The sequence below is a fragment of the Rosa chinensis genome, chromosome 4 (assembly GCF_002994745.2).
Source record: "Rosa chinensis cultivar Old Blush chromosome 4, RchiOBHm-V2, whole genome shotgun sequence".
NCBI classification, from domain to species: domain Eukaryota; kingdom Viridiplantae; phylum Streptophyta; class Magnoliopsida; order Rosales; family Rosaceae; genus Rosa; species Rosa chinensis.
Window position 1 is genome coordinate 16,258,700 of NC_037091.1, and position 19,020 is coordinate 16,277,719.

The window sequence follows — 19,020 nt, forward strand, 5'->3', positions numbered from 1 at the left end:
AGCAGTTGTTTTATACTTTTATATACAGAGAGATCATGATCAACGAAGGAAAGGTCAAGTGGGGTGGTTAAAATGTTGCTTTACCATAAATAAAAATGTGCAGCAGCGGTACAGAATTCAGTTGTTGTTTTGCTAGCTATCGGCTACTCCAAACAGAGCAAGTTTTACTCGTGAAAAACATGCACTGCTACCAATGAGTACGTACGTAATATTGGGTAAAATCCGCGGTCCGCGGGTAATATACCCACCTAGCAACCAAATTGGGTATTACCCATGATATCCATTACCCGGTTTATATTTTGCGGGTATTTCTATACTATACCATACCATACCCACCTATCGGGTAAATGGGTACCCAACTACCCATCATCTGATTCATTTGATTTCTAATCTTAATTAAAAAAAATAAAATTGTGTAATATATATATATATATATATATATATATATATATTGGATTATGAAAGCTTGAGTATACTAGACCGTTCATGTCGTTCCGGCTCGACGGCGACTCTGTCCTCAACACTACTCTCACCATCAGCTTGAACACCTGCGCCGACGAGACTGCAGGCACCATGCCAGAGTGGCTGACGTCGGATCCGGATGGGCTCATCGGACTGTATCTGAGGCCAAACACCGAAACCGTCGCTGATTTCTTCTCCGGCCTGAGGTGGTGGTGATGATGCTCCTCGATTGAGTCGCCTCAGCCGCCAACGACGTCGTCTTCCACCATAGACGAGTACTTGGAATGCGCCGCCGCGATTATCTCATCCTCATCAGCCGTGAACGCCCGGTGCTCCACCTCCGGATTGAACCCATACCACCCGAACCAGAGAAGAAAAGTGTCGAGAACGACGAGGGTGGCGTTGTGGCCTTGCGGAGCGACCGGAATGGTTGAAACGACCGATTCTCAGACCTTCGATATGAGCTCCCCAGGGGCCAGCGATGCCTCCGACCATGTGTATGACGCCGGAGCCAGCGAAGTCGATGACTCCGGAAAATTGTAAATGTAAAAAAAATGTAGGAAGTTTGATATAAAAAGAAAAAAGTTTAATAAGTTATATGGGTATGGGCACCCGCGAATATACCCATACCCGAGTGGGTATCTAACACCCATCACCTATTTACCCATGGGTAATTTATTGCTACCCATACCCGAATATTTTTACCCAAATGGAACGGGTACCCGTGAGTACCCATACCCGGGAATTTTTATGTCATCTCTATTCCAGAGCCGTGTTCGGGTTCATATAGAACGACAACGAGTAATCCGATCCTCTACAACAGGGAAAGTGTAAACAATGTATTAAAAAACACCTCGTGAATACATAGATATGGGTTCGTCTATAGTACATACTGATACGACGATATATTAGGTAGATTATTTTGATTTAGTTCAGAGAATAGGAGGACGAGCGGTAGGTTCCCAAAGTGTGGCAGACCCTTCTCCTTTGAGATTGAGGGTGAGACTTGCTCCCTATATCGATTTAGTTCAGAGAGACTGTTCCATATATTAATTGACTACTTATTTTATGTAATAGTATATTGGTGTATTGTAAAATTTCTTTATAATAATTTTATTAATTATGATGCATATAAGGGTATAAGTATAACCGCATTTCACAACCACCAAGCGGACATGAAATAGCCTAAGATCAAAAGGTTACAAGTGTAAGGGCATGCAGCCCTATCCATAATGGTTAGGTAGCCAAACCACTTATCGAACAAATGATAACAACACTGTGATCGATCGACATGCAAGAGCCTAAGCCTCGAACAGGGCTGTCCTTGAGATTTCCAGGGCTATAGGCGAATAAAAAAAATAGGGCTCATGAGGTTGTGATCTATCTTTTATTTCTTTTCTCTTCTACCTCCATAATCATACTCTATAATAAGAGTCAGTTAGTATATCAACCGAAAAAGATACATTGTAGTGAAACCTAAATTGAAATTTTGATAAAGGTAGAGAATTCAACAAAATAATAAAGACCTTCATCTTCTAAGAACTATATATTAACCATAACAATAATCAAATAATCAACTTGTGATATATAAAACAATCTATTCCCAAAAAATAACTAGCATGTCATTTGAATGAAACTCCATATATGTGTTGCGTTGTACACCACTCACAGTAAAACTCTGGTGTTGTTCATCAGTTCATAATATCAGGTGAATCGAAAAAGAATCCATATTAATCTAAATCATCAAAGAGAAACCAAAACTTGAAATTTACCCAATGAATATCTATTTCGCTTAGATAGTAACCGATCGAATTCAATGGTTCATTCTTGCCAATTGCCAAGACTTCTATAAATTCAGAATAGATGAATAATAGAACATGAACAGATCAAACGAAGTATTGATATTGACAAAAAAAAAAAAATTTAAATTCTTCAACAAGCTTCAAAGAGAATGAAAAATTGAAAGTAAGTCCTCCAATCTTCAGAGGCTTTCCAATTCCATAATTGAATCTTCATAGGCTTTCCAAATCCATAATTGAAAACAATTTGTGAAAGCCGGATTACCTGCAAGCAAAGGCAACTATTGTTTTTTTTTTTTTCCCTTTAATTTTCTACATAGACATAAAGAACAGTAAAAAAATTTTGAGGCCCATGATCATCGGAGGCCATAGCACAAGCCTATTCGACCTATAGCCAGGGCCAGCACCGGCCTCGAATACTCTAATTGATCTACGTAGATAACAAAACTACTTACTTTATGATCGATTAACTCAAAAAATTTTGGGGTCCAATACGATCGCCTCAGATCACATCCTCAGAATCCTAAGAGTCAGCCGTGTTTTGTGATACGTACGTACACGTCTCGTTTTGGAAGTCAAGCAATTAATCGATACACACACACACAGAGTTATATATATATAGACACACACACACACATGCACACACGCGCCTAATTAGCAGGAATAGAACACTAGAGCTTAAGTCTACTTCATACAATAGAACGACTGAACGAGTAGGGAAGGTTCTAAGCAATACTTAAGGAGACGACGTCAATAGTCGTTTCATTATCATATTTTTGCTAGCTGCGCACACTATGTGGAGCTCACGAGATCACACGAGCAGGTGTACGTAGGTGCATGCATGTGTATAGAAACCTTGTTTAATAAATCGATTAATATTAGTTAATTGTTGTTTGGTTTGAGCAAATTGTAATTGTATATTAGTTTAATTTGTTATAGTTTTAATTGACCTGTACGTTGTTTATATAATAATTAAGAATAATGCGTTATCTTTTTTGATCAAACTGTTTGATTGTGATCGATATACTCTGTAGAGCAAGGATGGCTAAGTTGACTAAGCATCGATCAAGTTGACGAAGCTGTCAAAAGTGACTGAGAAAGTGAAGGGTTTGCCGTTTGCACTTGATGATGGATTAGAACAAAATGAAATATATATCAAGTGTTTGTAAATGCATGCATGTGGTATTATACCACGTCCGTAAATAGAATTCGCGCTCATCAAAAACATGTACTGAGTCTGCAAATTAGATAAATAATTTGTATTGTATATAAGTTGCATAAAACGTCATCTTGTAATAAGTGGAGAGATGTTCCCTTTATCATCTTGTAGTAAGTGGAGGGATGTTCCCAAATCACAATAACTTATATAAGATATATGAAGACGCATATCTAAAAACAATATATCTATCTCTATATATATATAAAGCGAGGAGGACTTTATTGTTCATCCTGGTCAAATTTTTAAATTTCTAATTATGCCCATATTTGTTATTTATTTTTTATCCAGTTGTCACCAGTCACCACTATCGCACCGCTTTCATCGGAATATCCAGAGAGAGAGAGAGAGAGAGAGAGGAAGAAAATCGGAAGTTCTTGGGGCCTTTGAATCTACACTCCTTGGGTACCGCCAGGCTCTGGATGTCAAAACAGCAAGGAGCTAGCTTACATCTTATTTGGTCGATTGGTCTGACATTTTGGTTTTGAATTTTGGGTGTGATTGATTTATAGCTTGTGTGATTGACTGGTCTACGTACTAACACAACTCCTCGTTCTCAATGGACTCTACTTCGACCGATGAAGTAATTATTTTCAAATGTCTCATTGGCACACCTATATCCACTCAACTAAGTTTTAACACCCGTCCACGCTCCCAAACTATACTTGGAGAAACAATTCATTTTATCTTGATTCGAGCTCTAAACTTTAATTCGTTACAGACAGTCCTCATTCTAAAGCACGCCATCCAAACGCCACTACTGAAACTTTTTTTTTTGGTACAATGGGGCGAGAGGCCCAAGCAAAGATACAAAGAAGAAACTAGCAAATAGTGCTAGTACGTGGTCACTCTAGAGCCAGCAACATCAGCAATGTCATCAAGGGGAATATTAATTAAGCACAAAGGCTGGGGGAATTTGAAGGATGCAAATTTTAGGTGAGTTTGAGACACCAGCTTTGGTCATAGCATCAGCTGCCATATTCATCTCTCTATGATCATGATTGACCTGGACATAAGAGGAGCTGCAAAAATTGTTGACAATTTCTCAGTAGAGTTCTCAAGGGGTGAAGTGCAATGTCATCTTGTTTGATGAGTTGTACAAGCACAGAAGAGTCAGATTCCACGTCAAGATGAGTAATAGAAGCATCAAGTGCAAGTTTCAGACCATAAAATAATCCCAAGCGTCTGCCTGCAGCACTTCTCAAAAGCCAATGTTGCACATAAAACCCTGGTCCAATTCCCAAAAGAGTCACTAATGAGACCTCCTGATTGAGCCAATACTACCAGCACTAGTTTTAGAACCATCCACATTTAGTTTGAAGATATTTTCCATAGGCCTGCACCATGATAACATCTCAGCCTACAGAGTTCTTTGCGGCATCGGTTTACAAGTAGCTTTACAATACTCAGAAGCATAACCAACAATTACTTCAGAAATATTGTGGGGAACATAAAAATCTTGCTCGAATATACCCTTAGATCTCCATTTCCATATGTACCAGCAGCAGAAAATGAAGATAAAATTCCATTGAAATTCTTGCATTCTCGCATTCTTTTGAAATAAGTTCGCATAAAGCCATCCATTCCAATCCAGGGAAAAAGTAGGTCTCATTGACATAGGGATATTGATAGAATTCCAAACATGTTTAGCTCTCACAGTCTCTAAACATATGCACAAGAGTTTCTTCTTGGTTAGCACAATAATGACATAAGGGATTTCCCGCAATGTGTCTTTTGTATTGTTGCTCATTAGTTAAGATTCTTCCCTGTAAAACCAACCAAAGAAAGATTTTAATTTTAGGAGGCACACTGAACTTCCAGATTGCTTTCCACCTCCTAGCAATATGATCCTGATCATCACATAATAATTGGTGGGCTGACTTGACCGATAAATTGCCTGATGATGATGTTCCTCCCTAAATGAGTTTGTCAAGAGCATTACAAGGAGAGATGAGAATACAAGTGATTTTATTAATAAGATCAGCAGGAAGACAACTTTGAAGCAAACTCAGATTCCATTCACCGTTACTCCAGAAGTCTTGGACAACAGCATTGTCGTCCATATGAGTAGGGATATTAACATATATATTGACTAATAATGCCACACTGAGACCGATGATCATGCCAAAATTTTGCAGTATTCTCCAATATAGCCCCTGTCTCAGGAGATCAGCACCATGACAAATTCCGGACCAAGTGCTGGAGCAATTCTTTGGTTTTTGGTAGTCCTGCTTCAGAATAGAGTTAGCTCCCCACTACTGAAACTCTTTTAACTATTTAGTTTCCACTACCAGAATTTATCTTAATCATATTTATTGGACAAATCTGCCCTTGGGCCAGATATTTCAACATGTTAAAACACTAGGCCGGCCCAAAAAAGTTTAACCCGGCCCACAACTGAGTGAGCTCGTTTGCCAGCTCCGCCAGCTTCCTTGCCTTTCTGGCAAAAATTTGTGTTTTTGTTCTGCTTCTCTTGTATGATGAGAATCAAACACATTCGCACCTCTCTGTGTGCTCAGAGAGACTAGATGCTGATCAAAACGCTGCGTTTCGTCGGCGATCTTCGAAATCCGTATCGGAATGCCATCAAATAGTACGCTCTGATAACCCTTATTCTGCAGAGACGAATAAAATCATGTGGTTTTCGTTTTGGAGATCCAGGGATCGATTCTCCTTCGATGAGCTCAGGTCTGCATACTCAATTGTGCTCAATTTAGTTCTGAATTTCACAAATTTTGATTGCTTCTTTTTTTTTTTTTTTTTTTTTTTTTGTGAATTAAGTTAACGGTAATGGCTAATTAGGGCTACTGAGTCTGCTACATGTTTGCTTCGATTGAGTTGATTGTAATGATACTGTGTAGTTAATTTAGGTTACAGAATCGAAATTATGGAGTAAAGTCGATTCCTTTCGGTGTTTTTGATGGTTTTTGAGGAAGTAGAATCTTGTCTAAGCATGGCTGGAGAGTATAAGAAGTGTGAAGAGTGACAAGTTTAAGTGCATGGAGTTTAATAGTAATGAATGGGAGGTTCCGTTTGCGGATGTTAGTAAGTTGAGTTTAGAAGAGGTGATGTTTTGTGCTTGAGGGAGCCTTAGATGCTAAATCTTCGATATTGAATATTCGGAACTGTTTTGAGATCTATAGTAATAAAAATTGGTATGTCTACTGGGATTACATGTCTTCGACTTCGACTGTGATTAATAGAAGAGAACCGTACCGCAAGAGAGGGGTTTGGATCAAGTTTTTGAACGTCTGCTGCATCCTGCTTAAATGTTGTTTGGGAATCAAATTGGAATTGTGGAGGAACGCATACTTTTTCTCACCTTGAGGTGGAAAAATCAATTAACTATCGATATTTGATGTGCTACATTTAATAAGTATACAGAGCTACAAAGAAGAATGCTGGTTTTCTATCACTAGCATGGTGAAGGAAAGCATTCATGATGATGATGATGATGGTCTAGAGCTTCAACTCAAATGTGTACTAGGCTGGGAGAGGTTTGAAAAAACTACAGGGTGAAGCAACAAGGGTGTTACTTTTAAGATGATTTTCCATCTTCATGAACGGATTGTATACTCAACAAACATGCATGTCAATTTACATGTATGTATATGTAGGGTCCTCTAAGTTGGAGCCAATTTTCAAGAAAAGAATAGACAACATTGGTGCGGCTGCTACCGCAATTTAGTTCAATGATCTCAATTGTCCCTTTTTCAGGTTATTTAAAACAATTCCTGCAAAAGAGTAACAAATTGGGAATCGATTAGGCATTGGATTTCGTGTTTACGGGAAATACTACATTCTTTCTTAATCTCAGTTTGTCCCCTTCATAGTTTTTTAACCCTAGAGTTCCCTTGGAGCATAATGTCTTATCTGTCATTCAGGAGTATGAGAGGATTGGTGGTGTTTGGAACTTGATTTTGTACACCTGATATCTGATGTTTGTAGTAAATATATTGCTATAGTTATGTTAATCAATATTTGCCTTCCTGGAGCAGGTATTTAACTGATCAGCTGGTGAAAATTCAAGTTGTGAATGATGTTAACAAGGTAATTGGACTATTTTCTGCCTCCTTCAGCTGAAGTTTCTTGTTGGCATTTTTTTTTTCCCTCAATGTTCCAACATTTAGTCTGTTATGAAGGATTTCGTTATTGAAGCTCTGAGATCAATTGCGGAGTTGATAACTTATGGCGACCAACATGACACAACTTTTTTTGAGTATGACTTCTCAAAGCTTACTGTTTCTTTATGCACATGATTTGCTGTTAGATTTTAATCTCATCCTGTTGATTGTCTAGATTTTTTATGGAGAAGCAAATCATGGGAGAGTTTGTACGTATATTGAAGATTAGCAGAAATATGACTGTTTCACTTCAGTTGCTGCAGACGATCAGCATTATGATACAGAACCTAAAAAATGAACATGCTATATGTGAGTTTTCTCTGGAAGAAGAACATGATAAATTTTGCAGTTGCTAAAGTTTCTCTAGTTGGGTCATAACCTTGTTGATGGATTTGGTGGGTTTTACTAATTATTAATTAATTTTTTTTTGCAGATTACATGTTCAGTAATGAACATATGAACTACTTAATAACTTACTCATTTGATTTTAAGAATGAAGAGCTACTTTCTTACTATATATCCTTCTTAAGGTTTGTTTTTTGCTCTTTTTGTTGTCCGTGTTTTAATATTTGCTAACATGTGGTTACCCTATATTCTTACAAATTCTCTTTGACAAGTACTTTTTTTTTTCTTCTCATTTGCTTGCTTTTTTATTTGATTGCATGTGCTATGGTCTATGAAGAGCAATAAGTGGAAAGCTAGATAGAAATACAATTTCTCTGCTTGTAAAGACTCAAGAGGTAAGTAATGTTTCGCTCTCATTTATTGTGTTTTGATAGCACTTACAATTATCTTTAAGTGAAATTTGCTTTGCTTTTTTTGTTTGTTTTTGTTTTCAGTAATGTGGTTACTAAGTAATAAGGATTTGAGCATGTATATAGTTTAAAAACCATTAATTTTAAATAATGTGAACTGATTACTGATTTTTAATGGCTCAAGTGTCAAACCCTATTAGCTGTCATTGTCTGATGTCGTATGTGGAGTCTCAAAACAACCAATGAAAAAAAAAATGCATGAACGATGGCTAGATCATTTTTTCAATTGCTGCATCAATTGTGGCCTAGATTACATAAAAATTCCTATAAATAATGATATGAAATCATACGTGTATCAGACAGATGCACAATGAGGAATTCAGCATCCTGAGTTAAATACTTATCACGCCTCAACCTTTGCACATTATTTGCATCTCTGCTATAGATTCTAAACTAGTACCATTTTGAGTATGTTTTGGTGATTTGTTGGCTACCTAGCTTGCAAGTGCTGGAAACAAACTGCTTAATTCTTTTGGCACTTCTAGGATGGAGTGCATTTGACGTTATTGCCAAAGGATGACAAATGAAGTTTTGATGTAACAATAACCACTCATTAGTTTTGATTGAATCCCGGGAGTGAGAACTCTCTTGTTCCTTTAAGAAGTACTCTATTGTGGACTAAAATTTGGTACTGTTCAGGTTTCCGTTATTGTTCTAATTAAATCATTGCCGATTGCTTGTGGATATCTTAATTATTTTCTCTTTACCAGTTGTAAGTTCTATTGAATAATAGCAGTGCATGCATCTCTTTTTGTGCATCTAGGATGAAGTTGTTTCATTTCCGCTGTATGTTGAGGCAATACGATTTGCTTTTCATGAGGAGAGCATGGTCCGCACTGCTGTACGGGCTCTGACGCTTAATGTTTATCATGGTTAGTTTTGGTTCTCTCTTTGCTTAAGAAATTTAATTTACCTTAACTCAAACTATGGAATGCGGTCATGTTCAGTGCAACTTTATCTATACTAATTTAAAAATTGTTATGATTTTTCAGTTGGAGATGATTCTGTCAATAGATATGTCACCAGTGCCCCTCATTCAGATTATTTTTCAAACTTGGTTAAATTTTTCCGGAAGCAGTGCATCGATCTAAATGTATTGGTTTCTGGCACTACGACGTAAGAGTAGGAGTAGTATTCTGATTTTACTGAGAGTAGATTGCATTTATTTTCTCTAAAGTTTTTCATTTATATTTTGAGACAGAAACCTGGGTGCAGACACAACCTTGTCAATTCCTTCTGCTGTTGATGAGATTGAGGACAATCTCTACTATTTCAGTGATATTATTTCTGCAGGAATTCCTGATGTTGGGAGGTTATTCACAGACAACATATTGCAGCTTTTGATATTTCCATTGCTTCTACCTTCTCTAACACTAAAAGCTGTCAAGGTATGGAAACATATCCTTACTGCCTTCTATTTTAAATATTCCAGTTCGGGAGGCAAAGGGCTATTAGTATTGTGTTGGTAGTTGGTGCATTTGATAATTTTTAGAATGCAACTTGCTATTGACCTTTTGTAGCTTATAAATCCAGGGGATTCAAATGGGTGCTGTCACGTCTTTGTATTTGATTTGTTGCATCTTGCGCATAGTAAAAATCAAGGATCTGTCAAATACTATTGCTGCTGCCCTATTCTGTCCGTCAGAAGCTTTCTTATCAAAGTCTGTTGCTGAACCCAATGGCTACATGTCTGGTTATGATGTTGCCCGTGAAAGCCAACCACCTGGCAGTAATAATCTAACTAAGGCAGAAGTGGGAAATTTAAGTGTTGATGTGGCAAACTTGTCAATCTCTCCCCAAATCCAGCCAGTTGATGTCAGTATTGCAACAGGAAATGATAGTTGTGATTGTCATTTGCCTTTGAGGTAATAAGATGTCTTTGATTACCACTTATGTCAGACCTTTTCATTTCTATTTCTCTTACTAGATACGTTCATGATCTTTTTAGATACAATATCTGCTAGAACACAACTCTACTCTTTAGTGAAAGATTACTCACTGACTACGCTTTATATTGTTTTGGTTTTATTAGCTGCTAAGAGATCTATGATGTGTTTTGTCTCTGTTTTTTCACTATAGCGTGCCGATTGGAAAAAAGAATTAATGGTTTGTGCTTTTTTACTGGCATTTATGATCTTGAAATTCGCCTTATGGCTATGGTACATTAGAACTCCTTTATTAAATAACTTCTTAGCAATGATTATCAAAATCACAACACAACAGTACATATTCACACTAACAAAATGAGTATGTCTCAAGTTTTTTTTTCCTTTTTTTTTTTTTTTTGCCTGGAGTTTTAATTTAGTGAAAATCTAGTTTTTATACTTATCTATTTATCTATTTATTCATTTTTTGTTAACTTATTTGTTTATTGTATGATATGAATCATATGAATATCAATGATGCTCGATAAATGCAAATCATCATTAGTTACTTTTCCCTATATGGCTATGCCTCCCTAACTCATAATTGAACATCTTTCAGTCCTGAGCAGAATTGCATATTATTATTAACTTCGTCACTTTGTCAGTATGGTCGATTAATTTCCATTTTGTTTATTATTTAATTATAATGTTGACCATGTCTACAGGGAGGCTTTGCTTTCTTACCTTACGAGTGGGAACGATGTACAAGTTTCGGGTTCATTGAGTGTGCTGGCTACGTTGTTGCAAACAAAAGGTTATATTATTGTTTGCAGATTTAATCAGAACCGCTTCTCATCATTGATTTCTTACCAATATCACAACTGCTTCTTGTCTCTGTTTCTTACTAAATATCCTCTTTTATAGAATTGGATGAATCAATGTCAGATGCTCTGGGAATACTTCCTCAACGCAAACAGCATAAGAAACTTCTGCTGGTATGCCTTTGAGAGTTAACTTTTTTTTTTCTTTCTCTTTTTGTGCTTGTGGAATGAGAAATAACTAAAATGATTACTAGAACTGGTATCTTTTTCCACTTAATGACTTTGAGAATATACAGAAGTGATGGGCCTGTTTAGTGGAAATAGGTGGATAAGAGTAATGTTACAACAGAGTATTTTTCTGTGTAATGTTTTACATCTACCAGTAGCATCTTTTGAATTGGTTTGATTAATATAAGTTTCAAAACTTCCAAAACCTAAATAATTTTAAAATCCAAAATGCAAACAGAAGTACTAAACCAATCTGAATAGTTTAAAATCAGACACAAACTGGTTGCTTAGGCACTTTTCTCTTTCCTACTCTTCTAACAGAAAAACAAAATAAGAAAAGCGCGTATTCAAGTACACCCTAGTGGTGTTCCCAGGTTACACAATACTTCCTTATGGTATTGGATATTGTTTGTGACAGCATAATTCCTGTGCTTTCTTTTGTACAGCAAGCATTTTTATCCCCTTTCAATCAATGCTGTTTTGTGAAAAATATATTATATGGAGCAATCATATAACTCGTTACAGTGAATTGCTTAATTTGCTCTTATCCATTTACATTTCTTGTCATTTATTCGGTGCAATATATGTGAGGTGTATAATCGTAAATAGAAAAGGATAGGTTACAGGGTGTCCAAGTAATTTCATACTGGGAGGGGGCTGCAATTAATCAAACACATTGGGGCAGCTACATGTATCATTTTTCTGAAATACTTAACAAGAGCATGAGATTTTTACCACCACTTTCTTTTTGTCATATGACTCATATGTACAGCTACACTGGTAACAATTTGAGTTAAATTCTTCTGGGTATCTGTATTCATTTTGTTTTTTGTTTAACTGTTGATCTGCAGTCTTCACTACATCATATGATTGAAAATGTTGTTGCATCGAATAAGTTCCAATATAATGCTTTTCTGTTGCATTCTTGCAGCAAGCTTTGGTTGGTGAAAGCTCAGGTGAAGAGCAACTTTTTTCTTCAGAAAGTGGCTCCTTGAGAAACGGAATTGAATTTGGCAGTGAGCTTGATGGCTGTCTACAAAAGCTTAAGGTAATAATGCTAGTGTTGCTGTATTTATCTGCTAAAGCTGTTGTACGGTTGTGTAGAGCTGCTATTACTGGCCACAGGTTTTGCAAGTTGGATAGTCAAAGCTGTGTTTCAATTATAGAGAACGGTTTAGGAACTTTGACTGCAAATTCTTTGATGAAATGGCGTGAATATTTCATTTTGGGTCAATAGATCAATGATTATCTTATACGATTTAACCTAAGTTGTTTAACTATCTGTCTGTTGCATAGATATTAAATTCTTAAAATATGAGTCACTTACTTTGTTCCACTTTCTTTAAGTAATGGTTTAGCATGTTTTCAGCGTTCTGTATAATGATAGTTTGTTTTGTCGGTTGGTTAACTTTTTCTTTCCTGTAATTAACAGGAACAGTATGGAGTATCATGTTCTTTTCTGGAAGTGAGAGCTAGCCCTCGTGTACATAGATTTCAGGTACCTTGGGTAAAAGATTTAAGAACTTTGAACCTACAGAACAGTTTTATTCGCTCGTTTGTCTCAATGTGTTTACTCCATAAAGTGTAGGTTCTTTTTAAAGTTAGTCAATTGTTGTAAGCTAAACAAATAAGCATCACTGATGAAAAAGATCGTTGTGATTAGTTGTGGCAGTTCACTCAATCCAAAAGATTTTGATTTATTTCCATTCCTATGGTCTGTTGGTGACTTTACGGGTTCTATTTATCTCTGCCTCACACACACACGCACATAAATGTACACATCCATTCCCATGCTTTATTCATGTACTGAATTGATGTTGTTCTACTGTTGACTAGGATATGCTCTTAGCCTGTATTAAGATATAAAATCATAATGAACCCACATGACAGTTGACCAAAAAGGTTTGTAATCATATCAAGATTTCTGTTCTTCATATCAGTGCAGTTGGATCCCCCAAATTTATGTTGAACTCCATATGTTGGGTTCTAATGGTGAAGAGAGGGCACAAGATAGCTAGTTGATTAACTATTTCTTTCCTAAGACTTAAGCTGTTAGGATGTGAACAAACTAATATTTTATATTCCTACATGTGGGGGTCTCCAATACCAGAGAGGGCATGTTATGAAATTCAACATAGATGGTGAAATTGTATTTGGAGTGATTCGAACTCAAGATACATAATTGTATTTAACTACAGTTTCTATGTTGAGATACATACTTGATATTATTGTCTTTAATCCCTAATTTTTATGCATCTCTCTCACTCTCTTGTGTCATCCAGCTGAATTTGTACAGTCTACATTTTGTCATTGAAACTTAGAACCATATTTCTCAAGGAATCTGCATTCTTTCTTCTCTTTCTATTATTTCTTCTTTACCAGTATCTGGGTAGTCTAGACCAAGGTTTAATATGAGTAAGCTGTTGCCTAGTTTTGCCTCTGAGACTTGGACCCTCAATTAACCCAAAACTTGTAACCATATTATATTTCTTTCTATTTTGGGCTAGGTGCTTGATGCATTGGTCAGTGTCTTCTGCCATTCAAATTTATCGGCGGAGACTTTATGGGATGGAGGTTGGCTTTTGCGTCAATTGCTTCCTTATAGTGAGGCAGAATTCAACAGCCATCATCGGAAGTTGCTGAAGGTAAGTGTGTTGGCTTCCCTTTCTCTTTAATGTTTTAGCTTTTTCTTCGCAGGCTAATGGAAATAATTTTAGTAGCCACCTCTTAAACAGCTCTTTCAGTCAAATAGGTCTATGGAAGGATCTCATAGTAAAATATAGATCGCTGAACTCATGTTGGTTTATTATCTAGTTGATTGATAGTTGACTACATTCGTGTCTTAGTGGATAGGTTTTCTGACATTACAACATTCACAGTTCATATACTTCATTATAATGTACTTAGCTATATCATGATGATGTTTACTCCCTGTTTCTCTTATACAGGAATCGTACAAGAACTGTGCTAGTGCTCTTATTGAGGAGACTAGAGGAATATGGCCGGATATACTTGTAACAGTGCTCTGTGATGAATGGAAAAAGTGCAAGAGAGGTAGTTCATGTCACATTTTATTGTAACTGATGAGTTGGTTTTAAAATGTTTTATTGATGTGTTTGAATACTTATAGGAATAGAGGCATCATCCCCTCGCAAAGAGCCCAAGGACATTTTGTTTTCATCTCGAAAGTTCTCCACTGAAGGTAGCATTGGAGACCAGTGTTGTGGGAATTTAATTGAAGAATTTTGAAACCTCCATGCATTTTTCTTTTCTTTAATTGAGCACACTTGGAGTTAATGCATCATCTTTGCTGACAGATGGTATCACAAGCGATTCATCGTTTGCTGCTGGTGAAAGGATGTGTGAGTTGGTGAAGGTTTGTGTCTGTACTAATTGATCTTTTTAAGATGTTATTATCAGATAGGCATAACACTGTAGCATCATGGAGGTTAAAACCAATAAATAAATTTCTTGTTCTTTGAATCTATGTTGATTAGTGAATTTAATAAGAAACAATGATGAGTTAGTTATCAATTAATACTCAGAGTTTTGAGAGATTTTCTTAACAAAGGGGGTCAAGGAAGGGATCTTAATAAGGTGGGAAGAAGTTTCTTAAATCAAAGCAAGAGGAAGATTTAGGTGTCGGTTATCTAGTTGGTAAGAACGCCACCTTATTATTCAAGTGGTTGTGGAGAGTTCTAGTTGATAGGAAAAATCAATTGGGCATGCTGTCATTAGAAGAAAGTATGGAAGTCAAGGAAATGTGTGTATGCAAATATGGCTGCAAGAAGTCAAGTAAAAGTTTGTAGAAGAATATATCTCAAGGATACATAGGGCTTTTAGAATGCTGCAAAGTGATGGGGAATGAAAAAAGGGTGCAGTTTTGAGAGGATCATCCGGTGGGGTTGCAGCCCTCAAAATTTGGTTCAGGTAACCATGACAGCATGACTTACAAAGTAGCTGATGTGATGGCTCAGGCTCCTGTTAAAGTTGGGATTAGGGGTTTAGAAGGATTTATTTTATTTTGAAATGAAGAAGCTGATCTCGATATTAGGCAGTTGGGGAATGTTAGGTTGTGGATCCAGATCATATTCAAGGGTATGGATGCTTGAATGTGGCTGGGGGTATATTCCTACAAATCCGTTTTCAGTTCTCTCTGAGATAATAGAATTTGAACCAACGGCATTGATTTGGAAAGCGAAGGTCCTCCCAAAGTCAAAGTTTGGCCTGTGTTGCAACTATCCGAGTATGCTATACTCAATTCATGTGTGACTTGCTTCAGAAAATGAGATGGGACATTTTTTTCGTGCGACTTTTGTCGGGGGAAAGTGCTCACCATGATTCATTCTGAAGTTGAACAATGACCCAGTCTAATCTATTTATGGAAGCTGAAATTGTCTGGGATGCTATTCTCTGGTAAGTGCACAGCTTAGATATAGGGAGAGAAGGGAAACAGCTTTGTGAAATTGCAGAATTGTGGCATTATATGAAATTTTCGAGGAGCGTAGAGAGACGGGAGTGGAGGAATTGTACAAAGAGATTGTGTATTGATCCTCTTTCTAGGTTTCTGTTTTAGTAGCTTTAGGAAGTTGAGATTGTCTTCCATTTGTGGAAACTGGAAGGCAGCTATCGGCTAGTTTTCTTTTGACTTGTTTGTTTTGTAATGCTTTTATAATGTGGATGCCTTGTCAGGTTTTTTTTTTCCTGGAGTTAATAGTTTCTTTTCAAAGTTTAGTAAATTCCATTTATCCTGTGGTGGTACCTGATACATTCTGCTGGTGCTAATACATATCATATTTTAGGTGTTTGTACTTCTACATCAACTTCAAATTTTCACCCTTGGTAGACCTTTGCCTGAGCAACCTCCTATTTATCCTCCAGCTGACCTTTTTGAAGACTCTCGTGCAAAGAGTGCTGGCATAGATGCTTCAGGTCCCAAGCTTGGTAATGAGCTAAGACTTGGTCAGTTCTCTATCCAACACATATCTGTATTTGCACTTAATTTGAACTGTACAAACTAGTATAAACTTCCTTCAACTTCTAGTTATTTACTAAACTTCTGGATTGGTTTGCTATGTTTCCTAATTTCGTGAAAGGGTTAATATAGTCTGGCCTCTGTCATATGCAGTTGATGCCGTGCCTTGTAGAATTGCGTTTGAGAGGGGTAAAGAACGTCACTTTTTCTTTCTAGCAATCTCTTTGGGAGAATCAGGGTGGGTTGTTTTAGCTGAAGAATTACCCTTGAAACAGCATCATGGTGTCGTTCGTGTGGCTGCACCTTTGGCTGGTTGCAATGTATGTACTCTACTGCTTTTTGTGCTCTTTAACTTATTTTGGTTTCAAATATATGTGAAGCATTTATAGCAATAATGCTGTCTTTTGTGTTTGTTCATTTACAATCTTATGGTTTTATCAAACCTAGTATGTAAAATAATGTATATCATTCCCAGTCCCTTCACAAATGAAGCACCATATGATTTGCTGTTGAAAGTTGATAATTGTGATATGTTGATCTTTAATTTGAACTTATTGTTTCACATATATTTAATTGTTTATTTCCATTTCCTACAGCCAAAAATTGATGATAAACATTCGAAATGGTTACACTTGCGGATCCGTCCATATATTCTACCCTCAATGGATCCTGCTAGATCTGGTGCATATGGGAAAGTGAAGACAAAAGCTTTGGTTGATGGGAGATGGACTCTTGCATTCAGGGATGAAGAATCTTGCAAATCTGCTTTGGCTATGATTTCGGAGGAGCTAAATCTACAAAGTAATGAGGTGGGCAGAAGACTAAAACCTTTACTTGACCTCGAAACCGTTGTACAATCTTCAAACCCTTCTCTAGGTCCTCCCGAGGCTTCCTCTTCTTATTCAACACCTTCCAATTCCTTCTAGCTTGTCCACTTTGCTTGAGTTTTGCAAGTATAGTTTCCTTTACTTACGGGGTGGGAATGTATTATGTCTTGGTCACCCTTTGTACATTGTTCAGCCAACCTTAGGTATACCTAGAAATGTAGAGTAGCACCTTTATTAGTACCATTCTTTTGTATATTAGCCTTCCTTGCCCTCGTTTTTTTTTATAGTTTAGCTGTGTTTTCCCCTCATTCTTTAGCAGCCCTAACCCCAGGGAAGGGTTTTAAGCTTCCTTCCATATTTTGTTATTCTTGTAACAACTGTACAAATGAGGCAATTCCATGGCTTTTTGTATATTAGATAGACTCTGTGCATCTGGTTACTATATGTGCATAATTATTAGATGAGTGATCAGTATAAAGCAAAAGAAAGTGGGCATGACCTATATAATAGTTGGATGATATCAGCTGTAGGGGTTCACGTTGAATTGACAAAGTTGATTGATATCAATTCCAGATGTTAAATTTATCAAGATCTAAGAACTATTGCTTTTGTCTCGTTAGTCTAACCACTATTTGCCTCTGGGGTTTGCCCCAAGTGGGGAGGCCAGGATGGGGGCTATAAAATTTGGCAAGTTAGAGTTTTGATGGAGAGAAGAACGCTCAACCTCAGTTACCTGGTGATTGAGGCTTTGGCTCTCACCATCTTCTCAATGTGCAGAAGTAAATTTCATGCCGAAAGGTGTGCCGGTTTGGTTAGATGTAGGTCCAGTTACCAGTGTGACATACGGTTGTGTTGCTCGCTCTTGTAATCACTCATTCTGATTTAAAAAGTGGGAATGGTCCATTTTCGGGCCTTGCAAAACTGGACTAGTTACCTTTGTTTAATGAATTTTTTTATTTGTAATCATTCATTATGATTTTAGCATTACTTATAATAGAAACATGTATAAAGAATTGAAGTACAAAAATGTAGGAAAGCCACCCAAACACTTGTGAAAGCAAATCAAAGGCCAAAAGAGATAACGGAGAGGGAATAATGAAGATAGAAGAGTAAAATTGAAATGATTTAATTAAAAACAAGAAGAAGAGGAAAGTGATGAGAATAAAGTAGAAGAAGAAAGACATATATAGGGTGTAGAAAAATGATTTTGTTGTGTTGATGACAACATATATTAGCTATGGTTTTATGGATACCAAATTAATTTGAAAAATAACATTAACTCTCAATTAATCTACTCATAGTGTACCGGCACTGTCACCCGCTACGCCTCAAAGACTAAGAATAAAACGTGGATACCATGTTTCGACCTAGCAGAGCTCTGTTAGGGTTGGGAGAGCGCCGCCTTCGGGCTTGGCCTCTCTGTACCTTTCTCCATCCTGCATGGAGTACACCTTCGGTATCCCCTTTGGGGTTGCCCAAATCCGTTCCGACTGTCGCTGTGGTCTCCCGGTGGCAGAAGTTTTCCAGGCCTTTATGGCTGGCTGGCGTGGAGGCTGGTGATTTATCAGATCATTTGTCTCTTGTTATGCAGGCCCGTGCAATCCCATTGGAGGTGCCGTGTTGCGTTGGCTCGGCTAGGCCTCGACTAGCGCGGCTCAAACATCATGGTATGATGATGGCAGCGACGCTGACAGATCTGGGAGGACCTTGGTGGGCGCAGTTGGCGACTTGGCGAATTTCCGTGTCGGGTCAGCAGCAATCTCGACATGGAGAGCTTCTGGCTGTTCGGCGTCTGGATGCTCGGCTGGCCATTCGGGTCTTGTGGCAAGATCATGGTGCGACGGTGATGGAGAGAGGCAAAAGAGATGAAGTCGGTGGCACTACAGAA

General features: G+C 37.4%; 1 protein-coding gene across 1 annotated transcript; it reads left to right on the forward strand.

The window, feature by feature from the left end:
- Nucleotides 1–5,940: 5,940 nt before the first annotated feature.
- LOC112197665 (protein TRANSPARENT TESTA 9) lies at nt 5,941–17,746 on the forward strand. The gene is made up of 21 exons (XM_024338427.2): nt 5,941–6,165; nt 7,476–7,527; nt 7,620–7,696; nt 7,777–7,910; nt 8,035–8,131; nt 8,284–8,341; nt 9,180–9,288; nt 9,409–9,532; nt 9,618–9,804; nt 9,950–10,281; nt 11,007–11,095; nt 11,206–11,276; nt 12,262–12,378; nt 12,763–12,828; nt 13,838–13,975; nt 14,279–14,384; nt 14,461–14,532; nt 14,648–14,706; nt 16,133–16,292; nt 16,459–16,625; nt 16,902–17,746. The coding sequence occupies exons 1-21, from the start codon at nt 6,113–6,115 to the stop codon at nt 17,229–17,231; spliced, it is 2,598 nt and encodes an 865-aa protein (XP_024194195.1). The 5' UTR covers nt 5,941–6,112; the 3' UTR covers nt 17,232–17,746.
- The last annotated feature ends 1,274 nt before the right edge of the window (nt 17,747–19,020 follow it).

Bases quoted from the DNA above. Each gene is read 5' to 3' on its own strand.
- LOC112197665 (XM_024338427.2), top strand. From the start codon at position 6,113: ATGTGGTTTTCGTTTTGGAGATCCAGGGATCGATTCTCCTTCGATGAG. The intron at 8,342-9,179 runs GTAAGTAATGTT...TTGTGCATCTAG, and splicing joins TGCTTGTAAAGACTCAAGAG to GATGAAGTTGTTTCATTTCC. The intron at 14,707-16,132 runs GTTTGTGTCTGT...ATCATATTTTAG, and splicing joins GGATGTGTGAGTTGGTGAAG to GTGTTTGTACTTCTACATCA.